Here is a 21,192-nt window from a genome sequence, read left to right on the forward strand (position 1 = left end):
CAAAAAAAAAAAAAAAAGGTGGTGATTATTAAATCAGAGCAACAAAATGATGTCAGCATCCAATCCAATTACCCAAATGTTACCACTGATAGTAGCATGTATTCCTATAAAAATTACTCATTAATATTTGAAAGCTATCAGAAGTGTCATTCAAAAAATTTTTTTTGCACATTCTACTTCAACTAACATGCTTTTAGAATTCTTACTTTGGATATAACACTGCTTTCAACTAAAGCTCTGAGAGAATCTCTTAACTCTAGAGAGTAAGTTTATCAGCCTGAGCACGGGAGCCCCCAAAATGTGTATAAAGACCTACTCACCACACTGTTCTTTCCCTTCAACTTTGTTTATTGATGTACTGAACATGAAAAAGTACAAAGAATCCAAACACAAAAGAAAACATGTACAGCCTCTTAAATACTCAACAGAATATATTTTCTATTCCAACAGATGTGAATTAAGTCATACTGTACAACTTCAAATAAATACCAGCCTTACATTTTATTAAGTGCTCTGATAAACACTGTAAAGTGAAGCACAATTTGCATGCCCTCTCATCAATGCCTTGGTTTGCTACAGTAGTATAGGAAAGAAGCACGTAGCTGCTGTTTTCCCGTGAGGGAAACCTTATTTTTTTTTTTTTAAGTATATACATGTATTTTGTTTTTTAGTTTTTTTTTTTTTTAAACGCAGAAGGTTAACTCTGACAATCTAAATGCACCTAAGGATATGAGAAAGTGCTAAGCCAATTGATTTCTGAATAGCATTGAGTGGGTCAGCATGAAAACTCGCTTATTCACTTTAGCACGCGCCTCACAGTATATGTACTGTACTATACTGAAAAATTTTATAACTACAATTTTTAAATAATAAAAAATAAAATTCAACGCAACCGCAAAGATAATGTACAACTATGTTATGCATAGCACATTGCCTGTTCTAAGGGGAAGCATGTGAGCATCTCAGTTTATACAAAAAGCAGGACGTAACTATATAGTTCTCAGTGCATCCTGATGAAGGCATTTTTGCCTTCAGCTTTTTTGAAAATTTATTATAAGCTAGATGCTAATCAGAAAATATTTTGTATTTTTTAAAATTTCTTTCATACATGGTAAAGACTTATTTTATTATTTCCCCAAATAGTGGTTTAAGCATCATACAAAGTTAAATTTCAGTAGCATACAGATATTTATGATTTTTGTATGAAAAATGTAAGGAAATTTGTTCAAAACCTATGGTTATACTCATTTTTTTTTACCACAAACATATTTATAAACGAAAATGTAGCATCACCATAAACAGCTGAAGCTAGACTATCTACAGACAAAATTAGCAACAAATCTGATGCACTGTAAATTCAAGTCCTCAGGACAACGAAAGTGATTAAGCAAGACCTCAAGTAACAATGTTAATGCCATTTACAAAGGAAAAAACTGATACAAAAACATTCAAAACCTGAACATCACTTGGCATGTAAGGGAAAAAAAAAATCAAATTAGCTGAAAGGTTCATAAACACAAGGTCTTATTTACATTACACAAAGCTCAGGTGTTAGCCTTGAACGTAACTTTCAAAATACCTTCAAATATATCCAACTCAGATCACTTTTGCCGATTTGCTGCAGTACAAATCATGTGCAACATCTTTTTTCCTTAAGACAAAACAATTCTTCAAACAATACTGCAAGTACATCACTAAACACCATGAGCTCTATCTGAAGGGATTTCTTTAGGAAGAACAGATTTTTTTTTCCCCCATCTCTTGGTAATTTAAATTTCTTGCCTGCTCTTATATATTCTTTTGTAAATTTTTTTTATTTGTTTCAAAATCACAAATCAATGTGAGCCACCTATCACATAATAACCAGGATGATCAGACGCTCCACTGGTGATTACAAAAATGAAACCAGCAGTGTTTCCCCCATTGATTCTACTCCTTTCATACAAAGATCTCAAAAGTAGTTTTTCTACATCATAAATCTTTCTAAATTTTCCAACCACTGCAAATTTCCTGGTAAATTTTAAAAGCTCACTAGGTGTCATATGAAGAGATTTCTCAAAGTATTCAAGTCAAAATATTTGTTCCAGGACCAGTAAAAAGTTTCTCCAAATTTTCTTTTTTATAAAAATAGATGCTTTTTTTAAACCCACATCAAAGAGGCTCTTATCTCTTTGGCAAGGTACTGCTTTACGAAAAGTTCTCCAGTATTCTTACAATAAGCGTTTATAATGTAGCCCCCCCCTTCCCCAACCCAAATCATAATTACAAAATAAATACTGTTTTTAACTTCATAAATAAAAATGTAAACTTCAAAATACTTTTCTTAGACATAACAGTAATGCTTTAAATGTAAACCAAACACAAAGCTAATTAGGAAAAGAAATAAAAGGGGGAAAAAAAGACACAACCAACTGAAGAATTACAACACAAAGCCTCAATATTTACTCACAGGTTCAAGGCAGTTATGTAAAAAGAAAAGAAATGTCTTCCCTTAGCTGAAACACTTTAAAAGGTCCACCTTCTTCAAAGAAGGCAATAGAATGCAATGTGACAGGTAAAAACCCTGTACCTCTTGTCCATATTCAAACATAAAAGATATTTAAGAAGTTTTAATTCAAATACTAGCAATAAAAAATCTCACATATTTCTTAGGATGCTAAGTAGTCGTTTTATCCCCATCTCAACACTGACTTACAAAGACATTTACTAATGTATAAAGTTTCTCTTAACTTGCCTTTGTTGTATAGTTTTCATATATAAATGGACTGAGGACAAGAGCTCATTAGGCTTTGTGCGTTTTGTTTGTCTTAAAGGAGACCTGCAGTACTCTGTCTCCCAGACGGTATCCATTGAGGCTAGCTATCGCCATGGCGGCCTCATCATAGTTGGTCATAGTCACAAATCCAAAACCTTTGCATTTATTGGTGTTAAAGTCACGGATGACCTTCACGTTGGTGACCGCTCCAAAAGGCCCAAACATTTGCCACAGGATACTCTCATCTGCGTCAGGAGCCAGGTTGTACACAAAAATACACCACCCTGTTCCTGGGTGCCCAGGTATATTAATTCCAGCCAAACTGGTCATTCCATCAATGGTCATTGGAGAAAACCTACTAAACAAAACAGGAAACACACATACACACGCGCGCGCACACACACACACGCGCACACACACACACACACACACACACACAAACAGAAACAGAGGTTGGTTACAGCAATGGACGTTATTTCTTTTCCCTCTCCCATCCCAAGAGTTTGAGTAAACCTCCCCCCATCAAAAGATACATACAACCACTTGATGTTTCAATCAAGGCTTGCAGTGACATGCTCTTTTGACAAGGCATTAAGTTATGAAATGGCCATTATATGCTATATTGGATAATATGACCCACAATAGCAAAGAAATATATTTAGAATATATTTAGAAGTGGCTTCATGAATTGAGCAGGATTGGGGAGGGGAAGGTACCAACACATACATAAACATGCTATAACGTCGCGATGCAATACACAACAAATAATGGGGTTTTTTAAAGACCGGGGGTATCTATCCAGCAGTATAAAAATATTCCTTCAGTCAACCGTGCTTCAAAAAGCAGCTTTTCATTAGGTTGTACATGCAAAAGAAAACTGAACACAAACTTATGAAGGGGGACACTCCCAAAATCAAAGAAACTAATCAATTATGGGAAGGGATTATGAGTATCATGAACCTCTGTCATTACCTCTTTACTCCATAAGCCATATTGAGCAGATTGTCCAACCTGCAAAACACACATTTAGCAAACTTCAGTTTCTCATTTTCCCCTGGACGTTCAAAAGAGCTGGGTTTGTTATTGCCATCTTCCAAGGGGATATCTGCATATTAATTCTATGTGAAGTCTCAAAACTTTGGGTCTCAAAACTTGAGAGAATGGGTTCCCACTGGCATTAAGACACTACTTTTCCCAATGGATAGTTTATCGCTACAGTGTTTAGTGCCACATAGAGGAAATGCTGGTGGTCATCTGAGCAAACCAGAAAGGAAATGTGGAGGCTCTGGAACAGTTAATCTTTGGGCTCTCACCTACCGCCAGGTAAATTCTAAGTGCCTCACATGCACCTACATGTATTTTACACTGCTGTTAAAAAAAAGAAACAGGCCCCAAATGGAATCGCCTGTGCGGAGCCCCATGTCAGCAAACTAAGACTTGGTATCTAACTAGTAGGTTCAAGGATATGAACTTTAATCAGTCAATCTGGAATTACGTGGTCAAATCTAGTGAGGTAATCTGCTGGAAAGACCCTTCCCCCAAAGGAAGGTACCTGGCCTGAAACAATCCACTCTTTGTTAAAAACCTTTCTTTTCCTGTTCCCTTCTGCCTATAAAAGCCACCCATTTTGTATATAAAAGCCTTCCATTCTGCACATCTCCTTGGAGCTCTTTTCTGTCTGCTAGGTAAAATGCTACTTGATTCATGAATTGTTCAATAAAGCCAATTTCATCTTCACATTTACTCAGCTGAATTTTTTTTAGCATTAATTTGCATAGCTCTGTTGGTCCCTGAATATACCAAGGCACACAGATTAAGTGACTTGCCCAAGACCACAGGGCTAGTAAATGGTGGCACCAATATTCTATGATTTCCCTTCAATCTCCCAATTCTGAAGGACTCTCATTTCTTACAAAGTGGTGTTTTACAGGCAGAAAGAACCTTACAGACAGTATCAGCTAAGTCTGTCATTTCTCAACGTGCTCAACTAAAGACCAGAGAAAGGCAACAGACTCATTGCTCCAGCAGGCAAGAGGGCAAAGAGTTCAGACCCTGAGACTGATGCTTATTTTGATTCTGCCACAGGAACTGTAGCCCCACTCAAGGTGTAAGAAGCCAGGTAGAAACAAACCAACCAACTTGAGCTTCCCTTAATATTTTTAAAACTCAATAGTTGGGGGTGGGTAGGTACTCTTTAAAACTTCCCATCCCTTTCCTATTTCAAAACTTAAGTTGATTTTATAATACTTGATTTTTCTTGTCAGTTTCAAACGGACCACTCTCATGTTTCAATTTCCAGAATGCATACCAATTAATTATATGTGTTCAGAGGATGTAGGCATAACTTAACTCGTTGTAGACAGAACCACCTTCAACTGCTGCAATGTTCAATACTGTCCAAAGTAAGATCGTGAGGCAGGGGGAACAATTTTTTTTTTCCTTCTTATAACACCTATGGAAAATGTCTCAACATTGTTGTCTAACCTGTGGCCTCAAATGAGTCTAGGGCACACATGAGAAAGCAATTCCCTTTTGTTTTATAAAAGCCAAGAAAACATCTCTTTCTGGTCTTTTAGAGTTGGAAAAAGAACCTTTATACATTCCTGTTCCCAATCACCCCAGGGCATTTTGTGTGTTTCGTGAAAACAGAAAGAAATAACTGAGCTGATGTAGTGCAAAGTGTAAGGGAAGAGAACAAATCACAATGACAAAAGACCCTCATCTGTGTGTGTAGGTCCTGTCCCAATAACCTCTCAGGAGCAGGGACATGTTCATTCCCCACTGTGCCACTGTGCATAAACACAGGCCTGGATCGCTGCAGGTTTACAACTATCTGGTGACAAATAAAGCAATAAGGTTACCAATACTATCCTTAACTACTTAATCCAGAATGAAAACTATCAGGAGGGCTGCTTGGGGAGCCTATTTGTATATGCAAGGAAAAAGCACATGTGTGGAAAGAGTACATAGGTGGGAAGGCTTTGCTTTCTGCAGAGGTGATAGTCATGCCTTTGTACTCCAAAAAGGAAAGGCCACCAACACCAGAAATAAAGATGCATACAAATTAGTATCACCAACCCTCAAGTAATATGATACAAATAATTTCATGCAATTGCTAGAATGATCAATGAAGAATGCACTTGGCAGAGGATACCTATAGAAAAGAAGAGCATATTGAAGTCTCCTTCCAAAGTGCTGAAGGGGCCAGATGCAGAGACACCTTATCGATTCAAAGTAGTGTTATGTTGTCTCTGCCAGCCCAGGTAGGGACTGTTACGCTCTGCCACTATCAGTTCAGTATACCAACCCACAACCTGAAGTCCAGAAATGCAATCTTCTAAGCAAATTTTCAGTATTTTCAAGACAGGGTAGAAACCAAAACTGCCCCAGAAGTGAATTACAGGTTTTAGAGAATCCAAGGATTCCCCATGCAGGAGTTCTAGGCCTTTACACTAGGATCTCGGAGGGCTCTCTCAGTGAGTCTCATATTTGCCCCACCTGTGAAATCCTAGGACACACTGTGATCCTGACCACTTATTTCTTTACTTACACTTTCAGGAAAAATTCAGTCCTTTGGAACTTAAGCCAAGTTCTTGGTCAAGCCCCGCCGGCCCCTTCCCCGCATCTCCCTCCTCCATCCTCTCCCACATAGTCCTCTCCCACATCCTCCATTAACACGGAGAGCAAAGAGGAACACAGGATCTAAGAAACAGGACCTAGGCAGTGCTGAAAACTCCAGCCTGCATGCAATAGTTGGTGCCACACACCCACTATTTCTCATGGGAGTTGGGAGTAATCAGTGGGCACTTCACGTGGGCACTGTGCACCCCAAATCTTGTTTGTAGCAGTTGGGAGACTGTAAACTAGGCATCTTCTCTTGTAATTGCCTAGTTTACCGGTCAGACACATGACCACTATTTTACTCTCCAGAATTATACATCTTTGCTGGTATGTCCAGAGCCCAAGGGCAGACATCTTTTAATAGGTGCTCATTTAAAAACAGAAGCCTATTTTTAATGGAGACCTAACAAGTTAGTAGCCTCCAGAATGACTCAGATGGGTGTGGATAACGATTAACTACAGTCTGACAAGAAATATTAAAATGCCCATTAAAAATATGCTTTTAACTTTAAAAGTATTCTTGGGGCACCTGGCTGGCTCAGTTGGAGGAAAATGGGACTCTTGATCTCAGGGTCTTGTAAAAATTACTTACATAAATAAACTTAAAAACAATATCCTTTACTCAAATTTAACTGAGGCACTGTACCCAGTACCCTTGCTCAGTCCCCATACTTTCCTGAGGGAAGACTGAGTAGTCTTCAAAAGGGACAGTGACACTCTTCCCTTGTTCTTTAGCTTGGACATAATCCACTTTACAAATAACACATTAAGTGGATTTGGAGGATTAGATAGGGAAACCTAGCTTTAATTAAAATAACCCTTGAAGAAGATGTAGCTTCAGAAAGATTTCTATACAAATCCTCATCATCAGAGTGAGGATGACACCAGTAAGGGAAGCACAAGTAAACAAAAACAGGGAGAGCAGATTATTTCTCCTACTCTTAGTACAAAGTACATTATGAGGTTACACACAAGATAATCCAACGTGTCTCACTTTCATGAAATCAGACATGAAGTTCAAAATTACCAAGATAATTTTATGAATCTTGCTTTAAAGGCATATTTATTATTAAAATACTGGGTAAATGAAACGTATAGTAAGTCAGCATGATAATAAGACACTTAATATATTGTTTCATCTTTATTTCCTGTGTTTGACTAGTGCTTATGAGTTAATGAATGTAATAGCAGAAGCCCATGTTCATATAATTTATAAAAACATATACTGGGGATACAGGTACAAACATTTTTCTATCAGTACAAATACAACTCATACGAGGCCATATTTTGAACAGAACCCTATATTAGATAGAGCATTCTGATTTCAAAACTAGAGGTTTTTAAGTAGAGAACAGAAAGAAGACATCTGCTTAGCTTCCAAGAAAATTGGCCGACAAGACTACAGGAAGGCCTATACAAGTAAAAGGGGAAATGTGACTTTAATTAAAGTCAGAAATAAAAATATAGAGAGATTACTAGTGGTTAAGAAAGTGACACTATGAAGTCTACAAACTGGTTCTCAAAACCTCTCCAAAGCACTCGCCCAGATCTGCTCTGAAGTTAAACCACAAGATCATCAACTTATCCCCTTGTCCAATTAGATGGCATCATCTATCCTCTACAAGAAAAAAAAATTACTCAGGAGGACTGATACCAGTTTATTCCAAAAGGAAATCATGGTAGTGCCATCAGCACTTGCCTTAAATGCAACACGAGTGCTGATTTAAATGGCTACTTTACAAATGCATAAAGGCTTATAGAAGCAGGCACACAGGCCATTAGACTAGATCACATTCAATAAAATTAAAGCTGCTCCACAAGAAGAGAGATGAAATATTTGGCTGAAAGCTTAATTCGGACATGGTGTCCCAAAGACATACTTAAGGGGCTTGAATTATACTATGTATCCAAATAAGGATGGTTTTATTTTGAAGACTGTAGTCAATTAAATAAGCACTTGCTCACGTTAAAATAATTCTCTAACTATTCATATGGGTTAACTGGGTCATAAACTTCACAAGCCCACTTTTTTTTTTTTAATTTTTTTTTCAACGTTTATTTTTATTTTTGGGACAGAGAGAGACAGAGCATGAACGGGGGAGGGGCAGAGAGAGAGGGAGACACAGAATCGGAAACAGGCTCCAGGCTCTGAGCCATCCGCCCAGAGCCTGACGCGGGGCTCAAACTCACGGACCGCGAGATCGTGACCTGGCTGAAGTCGGACGCTTAACCGACTGCACCACCCAGGCGCCCCCACAAGCCCACTTTTAAACTTAACCCTGAGGTGCCTGGGTGGCTCAGTCCGTTAAACATTCAACTTCAGCTCAGGTCATGATCTCATGGTTTGTGGGTTTGAGCCCCACATCGGGTCTGTGCTGACAGCTCAGAGCCTGGAGCCCACTTCAGATTCTATGCCTCCCTCTCTCTCTGCCCCTCCCCACTCATTCTCTGTCTCATAAAAATAAACGTTTAAAAAAATTTTTTTAATAAAAATAAACTTAACCTTTATTGCATGGGTTTTAATTTTCCTGACCTTAAAAGATATGGTGCATTTCATGAATATTAAAAATATCCTTGACTATTGTTATAACTTGTATTCTCCAATCTCTCTCAACTCCCAAGGTACTATGACAACATAAAAAACAGAAATTTTCTAAGTGTCTGCTGGAAGGTGATAAACTGAAGGCTATGAGCATTAGGACACAGACGTTAGGAAGAAAGTATTTCTGTAATGATCTAGATTTGAACGAGAGAAGAACAAAATACTAGCAAAACAAGCAAGTCCTTAATTCCACAGTCTTTATGAAGAGAAGATTCAATGTTAATTCAACTGGGGGGGGGGGGGTAGTCAAGGTAATGACAACCAAGTTCTTAAAATACTCAAGAAAAGCAACCAAACACACATCAGGTTAAACCTGAACCCTAGGGATAGGACTCCCAATTTCTTCTAACACTCAGTCTAGACCAAATGCTTTCACTGAGCTCAAAGACTAGTTCATAACTTATTATCTAGACAGAGATTATGGGAGGAAAAGATCATAGGGCGGTAGAGACAAGAGTCAATAAAAATCCTGGACAATAAAAATCACCCTCAATTTCTAAAACCGAGTTTCCCTTATAACAGACAGTTCTCATTCCCCTTTTTTCAGAATTTCTTTTTCTAGGAGTCAGGGAAAGGAAGAATTTCAAGTTAGTAACATATGGAATAAAAAGATAAAAGCAAAGGATGGGCAGAAATATATTTAGCAAGATAATAAATTTGACCATCATAACATCCTGGAAAGCTTTACAGAACCACAAGTAAGCAGCAGAGAACATGCAGGGAGTGGGCTGGGTGGGGCTGTGAGCAGATACAGTAGTCATCAGCCTAGTCTTGGGAGTCCCCTGCATGCCTGGCCATTTCAGTAATCAGGCATTCTCCTGAAGATCCTGTCATCTCAGGCCTCTTGCCCAATCTTCCTCAGAATTCAATCTTGACTCTCAGAACAGAGTTTTACTTAATAACTGCCATAAAACAAATCGAGAGCTTAAATTGGAAAACACCAGAAATAACCAACAATTTAAAATGAAAACAGCTTTCTATTAACATCAAACATTTTATTTTATTTTCACAGGGTTGAAATCAACCTGTAAGTCTCAAAGAACCTTCCTCTCTGTAAGCTCAAAACTCTTTTCTAGGCCCCAAAGAGCTCTGAAGTCAACTGGATGGGCTGTCCAGGAAACACCTCTAAAATCCCTCAAATGTGTCTGTGCAAAATTTCCAGAAAGTATTATTCGCTTTAAGATGCCACAGAGGAAACCCACAGGCAGAGCTAAAAAAAATGGTTTTATGAGATTTCTTTCTCCACAGGGGCAAGCATCCAGCTGCTTCGCGCACCTCTCCCTGAAGCCATGGCCACTATCATCCACCAAAGTCAAAGGTACCAGGTGTGCTTTCTGACAATGCCTTTTTTTTTTTTTTTTTTTTTAACCTTGCCAAGTTAAAACAGAGAGTGAAAAAAAGGCTCAATCGACTGGGTACCCAGTCATCCAGCTCCAAATGGAGCCTTTTGATAGTACCACCTCTACTCCCAGGGCAAAAGCTACCCTAAGTAGGAAGTGACCATACTGTTTATGGCAAATTTCCTTCTCACACCTCAGGTGACACAAGTATTTTTTTAAAAGCATATATCTGACCGATTTTATCTCCACTCTTTTCAGCACTCTCAATACCCCAAAGAAAAAAAACGCATGTGATTAAGTTCAAAAACGTAACTCTTCATTAAGCTACATTTGTGATCCTATTTTTAGTAATTAACTATTCTACCCCTGCAAGGAAAGAAAGAAAACTGATATGCACTTGGGATTAAAAAGAAAAAAAATTAGCATGGGGTTAGATGGAATTATGGCTGCAGTATACCATATGGCCAAAAGGATATTAAAAAAATGTTCTGGGGAAAAAAAAAAAAACTGGGTGACTTTGCTTATGAAACCAGAAGTTCTTTGTGCTGTGTTTAAAGTCTTAAAGTCACTGTTCTCACATGCAGATTAGAGATGTTTTTAAAATGACTCTTGATTTGATTGTTATCCCAAGTTTAAAATAAAACTTGAAAAACTGAAATATTTATGCTTGTCTACAAGATAGAATGCCTTCTTTGGGCTGAAGATGCAGAGTCATTCTATGGACTATACAGGGGTCTGAAAACTACCACCCACAGGCCAAATCCAGACTGCCATCTGTTTCTGTATAGCCCAGGAGTGAAAAATGGCTTTTACATTTTTAAAGAGTTGTTAAAAAAAAAAAAAAAAATGTATGCAACAGAAACCATGACCCATAAAGTCTAGAGTATTTACTATGTGGTCCTTTACAGAGGAGGCTTGCCAACCCCTACAATACAAGAAATAAAATTTTAAAAGGTGAGGGGAATCCATTTGTAGAAACAATGTTTTCACGTAGATTATATATCCTTAGTGGTGTACATATTATAAAACAAAGTAACTGAAAGAGCTTGACCTAAAAGCTGAAATACAGGAATAAAATCTTATCAAGAAAAAAACTAAAAAGGAGAAATCAGAAGTACTGGAAACAGAAACAACCCAGCATTCTGCCGGTCGGAGTTTATAACCTTGCACTATGGACGTCTGGGGCTATATGATTTGTTGCTGTTGGAGGTTATACTGTGTACTGAAAGATGGATGTTCAGCAGCATCCCTGACCTCTACCCATTAGATGCCAGTACCACACTGCACCCAAGTCATGTCCACACAAATGTCGCCAGACACTGCCAAATGTCCCCTGAGGGGCAAAATTACTCCCCAGTTGAGAATCACTAGTACAGCTTATCGTCCCTTTTTGTTACCACCTTTAATATTAGCATAAGACACTGCACCTCAAATAGGTTTTCTCTGTGCCCGTAAGAAAAAGAAAGAAAACAACAACAACAACAGAACAGCAAAGCAAGAGATCCTATCAATAAAAGTACTGCACAGTGAACCTGAGAGTTCTGAGTTTAGTAGCTGGGCATAAGAACCAGACCAGACTTACCTAAAACGCTGTGCCTGCTGAGCTAGTGGTCCTGGATACCTTCTGTTTGGAGACTGGTACAGCTGGGAAAGGATGGCCTGATTGGTTTTTTGGCTTGGATTATTAGCAAACTTTACAGTGATTGGCTCTGTGGCACCAGGCGGTTTCTGGCCATTTAGGCCTTTGATAGCTTCTTCTGCCTCAATTCGCTTGTCAAATCGAATAAAACCTACACCCCTTGATATGCCTATTGGTAAATTTGGGTAAGGATTTGGGAAAGAGGGAGCAGAAGGAGAAGGGAAGGAGAGAAGAAAGGATAAATTAATTTCTCCTTAAAAACAAGTTTTCACCTACATATAACATCTGCCACAAAATAACAGGAGGAGGAGAGTTTTACCTTACCTCTGTAGCAATTCAGTCTAGAATCACAATTTTGTATTTTTTTTTAATGAAGTCATCTACACAATCTGAATACCCATTATCACCCATTATTGGTATTGGCCTACCAATAAGCCAAGAAAAACAGCACACCAGTATGCCCATGTTCTCCCTACCTGCTTGCTGTCTTCTCTCCGCTCCCCCCCATATGCTGACGTTAATAATGTCAACAACAACATGCTTGAGCTCCAGTTCTCTTATGCTGTTGGATAAGCAGCTCAGAAATGAAGGGCACAGTAGCTTCCTTTCTTGTAAGAAGAACAGAACCAGGCATTTGCTAAAAATGCTACAAAGCTATGCTAAAAATATAGTACAGGGGTAGAAAGATATTACATCCAACTTTTTAATAATAAAATTCTACTTAATAATATTACATAGGACACTGGCCCTTTAAGAAAGTGTCCAAAGAGGGTTTTCTCGTTCTTGGAAACTTTCCCCACAGCTTTTAACTATTATAAGCTGAAAAAGGGATAAAAGAGGACCTACATTTTTAAATAAATAAAATAGAAATAAAGTCTCAAAGCTTTCTGGCTTTAGCAGTATTACTCCAATGGAAATGCCATTCTCTGTCTCATGTTCTTCCCACTCTGACAGACAAGAATAGGAAAGCAGAGGGATGGCCAAATACCTGTCCAGCTTCTGAAAAATGGCAGACAAAAACCCAACCCATTCCATTTAATTAGCTTAAATGGGCTAGCTGAGGTCAACCCATAGCCGGCCATCCGGAGATAAAACAGTAGCAGGGAAATACTTTTTGGGCAAGGAAATTGGTACTAGACGTACCAGCTTGGGAAAGGTAGCTAGACGAGTCTAGAATGAGAGGTTATTGAGAAAGGTTGAGAAAATGTACTAGACCATCACGATTTACAGGAACCTTAAAAAGGAATGAAGTTCTACTTGCTTTGTAATTAATACTGTGTAAATTCAATGGCTTAGAATTTTATTCAAAGTGGATAGGCATTTCTTCCATATACACTTATGTCAGCCCATACCACTTTTCCTTTCTGATTTAAGTTACATCACTTGCACATTACCACCTGATGGCTGAATAACAAAATTGCAGGGTTTTATTTTTCATTTCAGATAAAGTGAATAATTTCACCTTGAAAGCCAGAAGTATGAAGATACAATGGTGAAATGACAGCAAATATATTCTTCACTAGCGTGAAGAATTAATAACCCCCAAGAACTTAACTATTCCACGAGGAAAGCATAAGATGAGCAATGCAAGAGCCTCTACACCGACAGAGTCATCTCAAGCTGAGGTCCTCAAACTTGAGCATGCACCAGAATAACCCAAAGGGCTTGATACAATGCCCATCCTCAGAGTTTTATTCATTAGGTGCTGGATGGAACCCAGAAATCTGCATTTCTAGTGAAGTTCCAGGAGGATGCTGATGTTGCAGGGGTGGGACCACACTTAAGAACCAATGACTAACCCCAGAAGGGATGAAGTAAGTCTCCTTGGGAGCCAATGTACTCAGGATGGATTTGCACCTAAGGAGATGGGCATTCTGTAGCAGATGTGACATCTACTCTCAATTCACCAAGTCCTCATTAAGAATAATTTAAAAAGCATAAATGATATGAACAAATAAAAGGGCATTTCTATTGCTTTAAGCCAATTTATCTGGATTGCTAAACCTTGATTTCTCTTTTCCTGGTTAGCAGTCTGTGTGATACAGCACAGAATGACAGAACATGTAAGAAAGATTATAAAACACAGTCATCATGAAAAGACCTTATTTTTACCTTCCTTCCCTAAATTTTCTTCACAAAGCACAACCTATTGGCCATTCTCCCAAGCATATGTGTATGAAGGTAGATCTCTCTCTACCCAAAACTCTAAGTGTGGTGCCTCCTATGGATGAGCCCAATTAACAGTACAGAAGAGCGTAACACGGGCTGCTTCCACTCAAACTCACATCAACTCAATTGAGCTTCACTTGAAGAAATAAAAACTTGGCCTGATTTTATTCTGTAGTTAATCTAGTGCTTTTTTTTTTTTTTAAAGATTAGAACAGAAATGATATAGAAACTAAAACAACAACAACAGAACAGATCAATGAAACCAGGAGCTAGTTCTTTGAAAATATCAACAAAACTGATTAACCTCTAGCCAGACTCATTAAAACAAAAGAGAGGCTCCAATAAACAAAATGAGAAATGAAAGAGGAGAAATAACAGACACCACAGAAACACAAAGCATTATGAGGATGTCCACTGCTTACTTTAAAAAGACAACAGACATTGTAATACATAATGAATCTCTTCCACTGGTATTATGACAGAGAGAGAAAAGGAGAAGGAAAACCGGAAAAGTAAAAGAGAGGAAAGAAAAGGAAGGAGCATGAAGCATATTAAAGAGGAAAATCTGTCTACATTTTCCCCCAAGCCTTAATGTGACTGCTTGAGTATATGGCCTTAAGGTTAATTTTCCTCCCTCCTTATCATGTTGCTCTATTTTCAATATGTTTTTTTAAAAATAAGCATTATTTTCATAATAGAAAATTACCATTTATTTTTAAAATCTGTAATCAAATCAGTATTGCTTTTCTTAAAGGCTTTGGCAAAAGAGCTCCCTTACCAACAAAAGTTTTAATACACTGATAGTCTTCTCATTTCAGTTGGTCAAAAGATACACCAGGCATAAAATATTTCAACATTCAAAAAGTCAACCTTTTACACACGCCCATACAATCCAGCATGGACCTGGAAACCAGCCTGAACAGCTAGTGCGGACATGGTGTCATCCTCCCCTAGAGAACTAGGTGCATTCTGCTGTATTAAACTATGCTTTTTACAAAAAAACAAGACAGCTTATTAGGAGGAGTACTTTATGGAGAATGGGGGCTTTTTTCATGCAGCAGCTTAGAAATGAGATTATCATCATCTACAAATTTATTACATGCCATAAAACAGGCTTCGAACCTGCCCCTTCAGGGTGGAAATGACTCAAGCTCGCTCACTTCACTCCACAATCTATTTTTATCCATGCATATTTATGAACAATTCCAGCAGAAAATTGCATTTTCTGGTCCACATATACCTTTGATATGTTCTAGAGGCAAGACTGCTGTACGGAAAGGCAAAATATTTCACAATCTGCCACTCAGAAAGTGTCAAAGATTGTGCAGAGCAGCTGCCGACTTACCAGTGACCTGGTCAACAAGAATACGAGAAGTAATGATGCGTCCATATTGTGAAAAAAGCTGCTCCAACTCCTTCTGGGTCATTGTTTTCGGAAGTCCACTGACATACAAATTCGCATCTCTGATAGAAGCTGAACTTGGGCGAGCATAGGAAACCTGGGAAAGGAAAATGAAATTAAGCATCTACACACACTCAGTTACCTCCCTTCAGAAACTCAACGACTGCCTAAAGTTAGTCAGCAGCTTTTCCGTATGGAGCACATAACAAACACGGATGTTAAAAATAAGTCCTGCGTTAACCATTTTACTCCTTTCTGGAGAAATGATCAAGAAATAGATAATGCCATTCCCCCAGGAGGAGAAAAGAGATCATATTTATCCCTAGGTTTGCAGGTTTTCAAAACAAACCAGTGGTGCACATAGCACAGTACTACTTAGGGTAACAGGATGTCCTCACTGGGGCCAACCCCCTAAGCTACAGATCGAGTAATTCAGTTTAAGAACTCTAAATTCATCCAACACATTTTTGTGACCTGTTTTTGAGCCTCTCCCATCTCTGCAGGCCATGGTACAAAGTTTCTAAAAATTTACCATATTATCACTAAGTATGCCTTTTTGATTCATTTCAAAATAGCATTTTATCATCCCTAAACTTCCGGACATTTAAGTATGTGAACAAGCTATTATCTCTAGCCATTCCTTGTCTATCGTCTTCTTGTCCACAAGTCTCTGTAACATTTATTTTCTAAAAGGTCTTAAGTCCCTTTTATTGGCTTTAACTACCATTTTATGTATCCTTTCAAAAAGCTTCTAAGATATAATGTTCAAAATTCTACAAGGATAGAAGACAAAATAAGTCTGCCTGTATTTGTTGATAATCAACATTCTTCATGTAAGCTCCATGCACTAAGGAACTACCTCTCACTCTTATCACTGTTATACTCAGCATCTTGGCATATGATAGATGCTAGAACATTTGCTGAGTAAAACCAATCTAATAACCAGTGATCCTGTGGGTCCAGAGCAAGCTTCCTAGACCACAAGATTTAAGGGATAGTTCATGCAGTCATCGAGAGCTTACCCAAAACATAATCGACAGCTCTTTGCCTACACCTATCTCTGCCAATTTTCAGACAACTCTGAATCTCATATGCTATTCCTGACCACATTCCCTCTGGTTTAATTCTAAACTTTTCTGGACTACCTAACTACAAGGTCACAATATAGCCTCCATCTTCCAGACCATTCATAAAAATGGCCAATGGGTCTAACTCGTATTGATTTGCTCAGGTACTGTAACATGGTAACTTCTGCTTGCTACTTTCATCTGTAAGTATCCACCTTTAAACTAGTCCACTGCTCATTTCAAAAACAAAATTAAACAACAAAAAAAAAAGGTCTTCAATTTCAACAAGCTCTTGGTATTTTCAAATATATTCTCCATGGTTTAAATTATGCCCACGGTGTTATCACCATTTCCTTTTCCGCTTTTCACAAAAAAAGTAAGCCAGATTTATATTACTTTATAAAAAAAGGTCTTGCTATCTTTCATCCCTGCCCCACTAGTGTTAACATTTAATACTCTTATCTTTTATTCAACAAGTTTGCTCATTAACAAGTGAAAACACACCTCTTGGTCCACAGGCTATATTTGAAGTTGCATGAACACTGTCCTATACTACAGACACAAGGAATTTGGAAGAGTGGTGGAGTGCCGAGAGATAATTATGCATGTGCACTTTTTCTCTATGCCTCACCACTTAAGAATGAAGATTGAGGAGCTTAAATGTAAGTGAAAAATATGAAGGAAAATTCCAAGTGATCAACAAAATAATTCAAGTGGAACCTAGTCTTGGGATTGCTATAAACTGAAGGAGAAAAAAAAGGAAAAAAAAAAAAAAGCAAATGAATTACAGATACCCTCAGTAATATGAAAACAATGAATATCCCACTTCTTTTCTAAAGCCCAATTCTCAATTAACAGCTACAAATCCCACCACTTAAACTCTTGCTTTCGGAGACTGAGAACTCTCAGCAAGGCAGCTGTAGTCTGCTCAGGATCATGTGACTAAAGCATTCCCTTTAGGAAGAGCCACTTCCCATGGGCAACAGAGTAAGCATATGTACATTCTCTCTCCCAAGGACTGATGAAGGAGGCCATGGAGGCAGACAGCCACTCCAGGAGCTCAAGCAAGGCATGAGGCAGTATAATGGTAGTTTTAGGTGATGGCTTTCCAACCAGTGTGCCTGGGCTCAAAACTACATTCAATTCATTAAGGCTCTGTGAACTCGTGCAAATTTAAGTCTATTACCACGTGACCGTACCTCCACTGTATGATTAGGAATCTTAAATAATTTCTAATGTACACAGAATTCTTCGCACAGAACCTAAAAACCTAGGTGACTATAAACATTATTTACCTCTACATGCATCTGAGAAAGACACAGACCATTAAAACTGAGAGTAACCTGAGTCCATTACTGTGTTCCAGAATAATTTACTCAGGCAGTGACATTTACTGCTCTGTGCATTTCAGAGGAGTGTGGGTGGAGTGTTTCAAAAGTTATCCTAAAATATATTTAGGAAAACGGGTTTATATTTAGTGCTTATATAAAAGCTTTGAAAACATACTTGGGTCAGTTATGTTATCTGCTTTTGTTTTTCTTCAATGTCTGGTCTCAAGTCCACACTGCTGCTTTAATTTCTAGCCTGTATTGACTAGATTTTATTTTCTGTATTCTTGATGCTCTAGCATCTGGGGCCTGGATCCTGAAGACTGCCCCTCCCAGAGATAACTACTTCTTGGAGATAGTAAATGACTCTCCTGTGAGCCTGCCTTTGATATATAAACAAACCAATCCCACACCTTTTCTCATGTATCAAATTCTCACACACCAAGCCTATATTCCCCACCCTAAATCACCCCAGGGCTGGGTGTCTGACAACTAGAAACTCCCCACCCCCAATCTAGAGCCCTCCAAAATTATTCAAGCTATCCAATGCTAAACTCAGCATACCTAACCCGCCTCACCCTTTCCTTCCCACTGGGAATTTCAATAAAGGCTCTGGACCATACTCTGCCTTCATCTCTCTGCCTCCTGATCATCCTTGGTGCTTCCCCATGTGGCCCTACATGTCATGGAAAACAGGGCTGTTTCCTTTTAAGTCTGAAAGAAAGAAAGAGAGAGAGAGGGAGGGAGGGAGGGAAGGAGGGAGGGAGGGAGGGAGGACACGCAAGCGAGCAAGCAGGTGAGGGGAAGAGAGAGAGGTAGAGAAAGAATCCCAAGCAGGCTCTGTGCTGTCAGACCAGTGCCTGAGGCAGGGCTTGATCTCACAAACCCCAAGATCATGACCTGAGCCAGTCAGATACTTAACTGAGCCAACCAGGCCCCTGTTTCTAAAGATCTATAACTATAAACTGGTTCCTTCTAACAATTTCCATGTCAGCATATCCTACCATACCTGATTAAAACGAATCCAAGGTACATTTTTAGAACACAGCCACATTAAAAGGACTCCTAGAAGCAACAGTAAATCTCCTCAAAAGAGTATTTTTTTTAGTAACTTTCTCAAAAAAACTGGTTCCAGTCCCAGGACAGAGATGAACTACCACATATAAACTCAAGGTAGTAACAAATATTTCCATTTAACTTATACTTAGGGACTTATGAGACTTTACCACATGCAAAATAGAGTGTTTTGTCTGTGGGTAGGTAGGGCACACGTTAGTATTTTATAGCTGGGCAAATAGTATAGACAAGGTAAGTAACATACCACTGGATCCAAACTCTGAACACGGGATCCTTGTATCCTTGTCCAATTTTCTTTCCACAATTTACTACAGTAACTTTTGTTCTTAAAGTTGGGAGGAATTAAATCAATCTGGGTTGTTTCTCACACTAACACACACACACACACACACACACACACAGTGAAGCTGAGCTAAGGCAGCAGAAAACAGGATGCCACCAGATATTAAAGTTATATCAAAGTTATTTTATTTCATCTTCCATTAATATGTTCTCTAGAAAGTAACTTCTAGCAAGAAAGAATGAGTGGCCACAGATTGAGACTCACTGGAGAAACTTCACGATACTTAGATTTTCACGTTTATTACTTTCTGAGAATGTGATTAAATAAGCAATGTATCCCCCCTCTATCCCTCATGAACTTCCAAGAAATAAAAATGTAATGAAGGGCAACCATCCTTCACCCAGACCAATGTGTCATGTCTTGCCCCTACACCTGTTTCTTAGGATTTGCAGGCCCTTCTCCTGCTCTATCAAGGATGTCACTGTCAGTAACATCCTCCAAGAAAAGCAAAATATTTCTTCTTCTATCTCAAAGGATTATAAACAGAATGTACTTAGATCAAAGTAGGAGGAAGACTCCCCCAGTAGGATAAATTTTGTACCTGGTAATTATCAGCAACCTTCTCCATTCTGATTTTTCTGGATGTGGAGCCTGTACTGGTGCCTTGAATAATGCTCCCCTACAGGAGCTCTTGGTCTATCATAAGCCTCAAAGTATTAAGTCTATTTTTATGGTCCTTCAAGGTTAATACCCCTTGGAGAAGACCCAAGAAACGGCTTTGTCTTATGGCAAATTATGTATTAGAAATACTTCAATACAATGGCCCTGCAGCATATGATCCACTGGAGTCAAAATAGATTCTTCTTTCACCAACTGCAAGCTCTTCTCCAATCTACATTCACTGGATTAACAGAATGGGTTTGGATTTTAAATTTTCACTGCCATTTAAACAGGTGAATATTTAATGCCTGAGGAGCAAGGTTATGAAATGTCAAAACTACTAAGGGAAGGATCTAATTTAAGAGGCAGCTAGAGAGTCTGCAATTTAAATATTTAAAGATGATACAGAGAGTACAACACTGAACACCAATCTACTCCAAAGATAGCAATTTAAAACTCAGGTTTATTCTGGAATTTCTCACAACCCTACAAGTGATATAATCAACAAAGACAAGCAATACTGAGATTACTTGAGGGGAAGCAAGGAAACCAGTTAGAAGTACCAGGCAAATAAATGCTCTAGCCAATGGCTTCTCAAATTGTTCTTCGTAAATGAGATCACACCGGACAAAACAGAGATAAAAATAGATTTATCAAAGTAATTAGGTCTTGAAAATGGAATAGTTTGAAACACAATATACTCCTTGTAATTAAAAACTCATTTATTCATCAGCAACTAAAACTAATTATACATTAAACATTCAAGGACAAGTAACACATATACTAAGAATAGGCTATCAAAACACAAGTTAATCAAAATACACAGAATTAAAAGGAATGAAGATATCTATGGATAAGAATTAGCACTTCATTACATGTACACAGTAGAGTTTAAAATCCCACTACATCACGTTCAATAGTAAGTCCATCAAAATGCCTTTGCCCGAAAAACACAACTGCTCTCATTTCTCTTGGACTCATCAACAAAAGATCAGTGACAGTGGACATTAATACCAACAGATTAAAGAGATAAGGTCTATAAATGAACAAAGCAATTCCTTCTTTATTAAACTAAGGACATTTGAAAAATCTCCCACTGGCAAGATCAGCATTGAACAACTTCTATCATTTGTCAATTACTGACCCAGGACTATCAACATTAAACCTGAAAATTAGATGCTTGCCACTTCAGACTTTTTTGAAAAGCTCTGTTCATTCTCTTCAGCTGGGAGGAATAGATAAGATCATG

At 38.3% G+C, this 21,192-nt stretch overlaps 1 protein-coding gene across 14 annotated transcripts in view; it reads right to left on the reverse strand.

Annotated features, from left to right (window-relative positions):
• Nucleotides 1-330: 330 nt before the first annotated feature.
• The window catches only part of ELAVL2 (ELAV like RNA binding protein 2), a 166,667-nt gene continuing 145,805 nt past the window's right edge, over nt 331-21,192 (reverse strand). For 12 of the 14 annotated variants that reach the window (XM_040481394.1, XM_040481387.1, XM_040481398.1 and 9 more), the window contains 4 exons: nt 15,472-15,625; nt 11,901-12,126; nt 3,728-3,766; nt 331-3,113 (listed from right to left, as the gene is read on the reverse strand). In XM_040481394.1, coding sequence (XP_040337328.1) covers nt 2,783-3,113; nt 3,728-3,766; nt 11,901-12,126; nt 15,472-15,625 — 750 coding nt within the window. In that variant the 3' untranslated portion in view covers nt 331-2,782. The remainder of the gene's footprint in view (nt 3,114-3,727; nt 3,767-11,900; nt 12,127-15,471; nt 15,626-21,192) is intronic. The other 2 variants (XM_040481393.1, XM_040481390.1) reach the window with 1 other exon arrangement.

Source organism: Herpailurus yagouaroundi, unplaced genomic scaffold, assembly GCF_014898765.1.
Source record: "Herpailurus yagouaroundi ecotype Mexico unplaced genomic scaffold, PumYag 160, whole genome shotgun sequence".
Classification (NCBI taxonomy): Eukaryota; Metazoa; Chordata; class Mammalia; order Carnivora; family Felidae; genus Herpailurus; species Herpailurus yagouaroundi.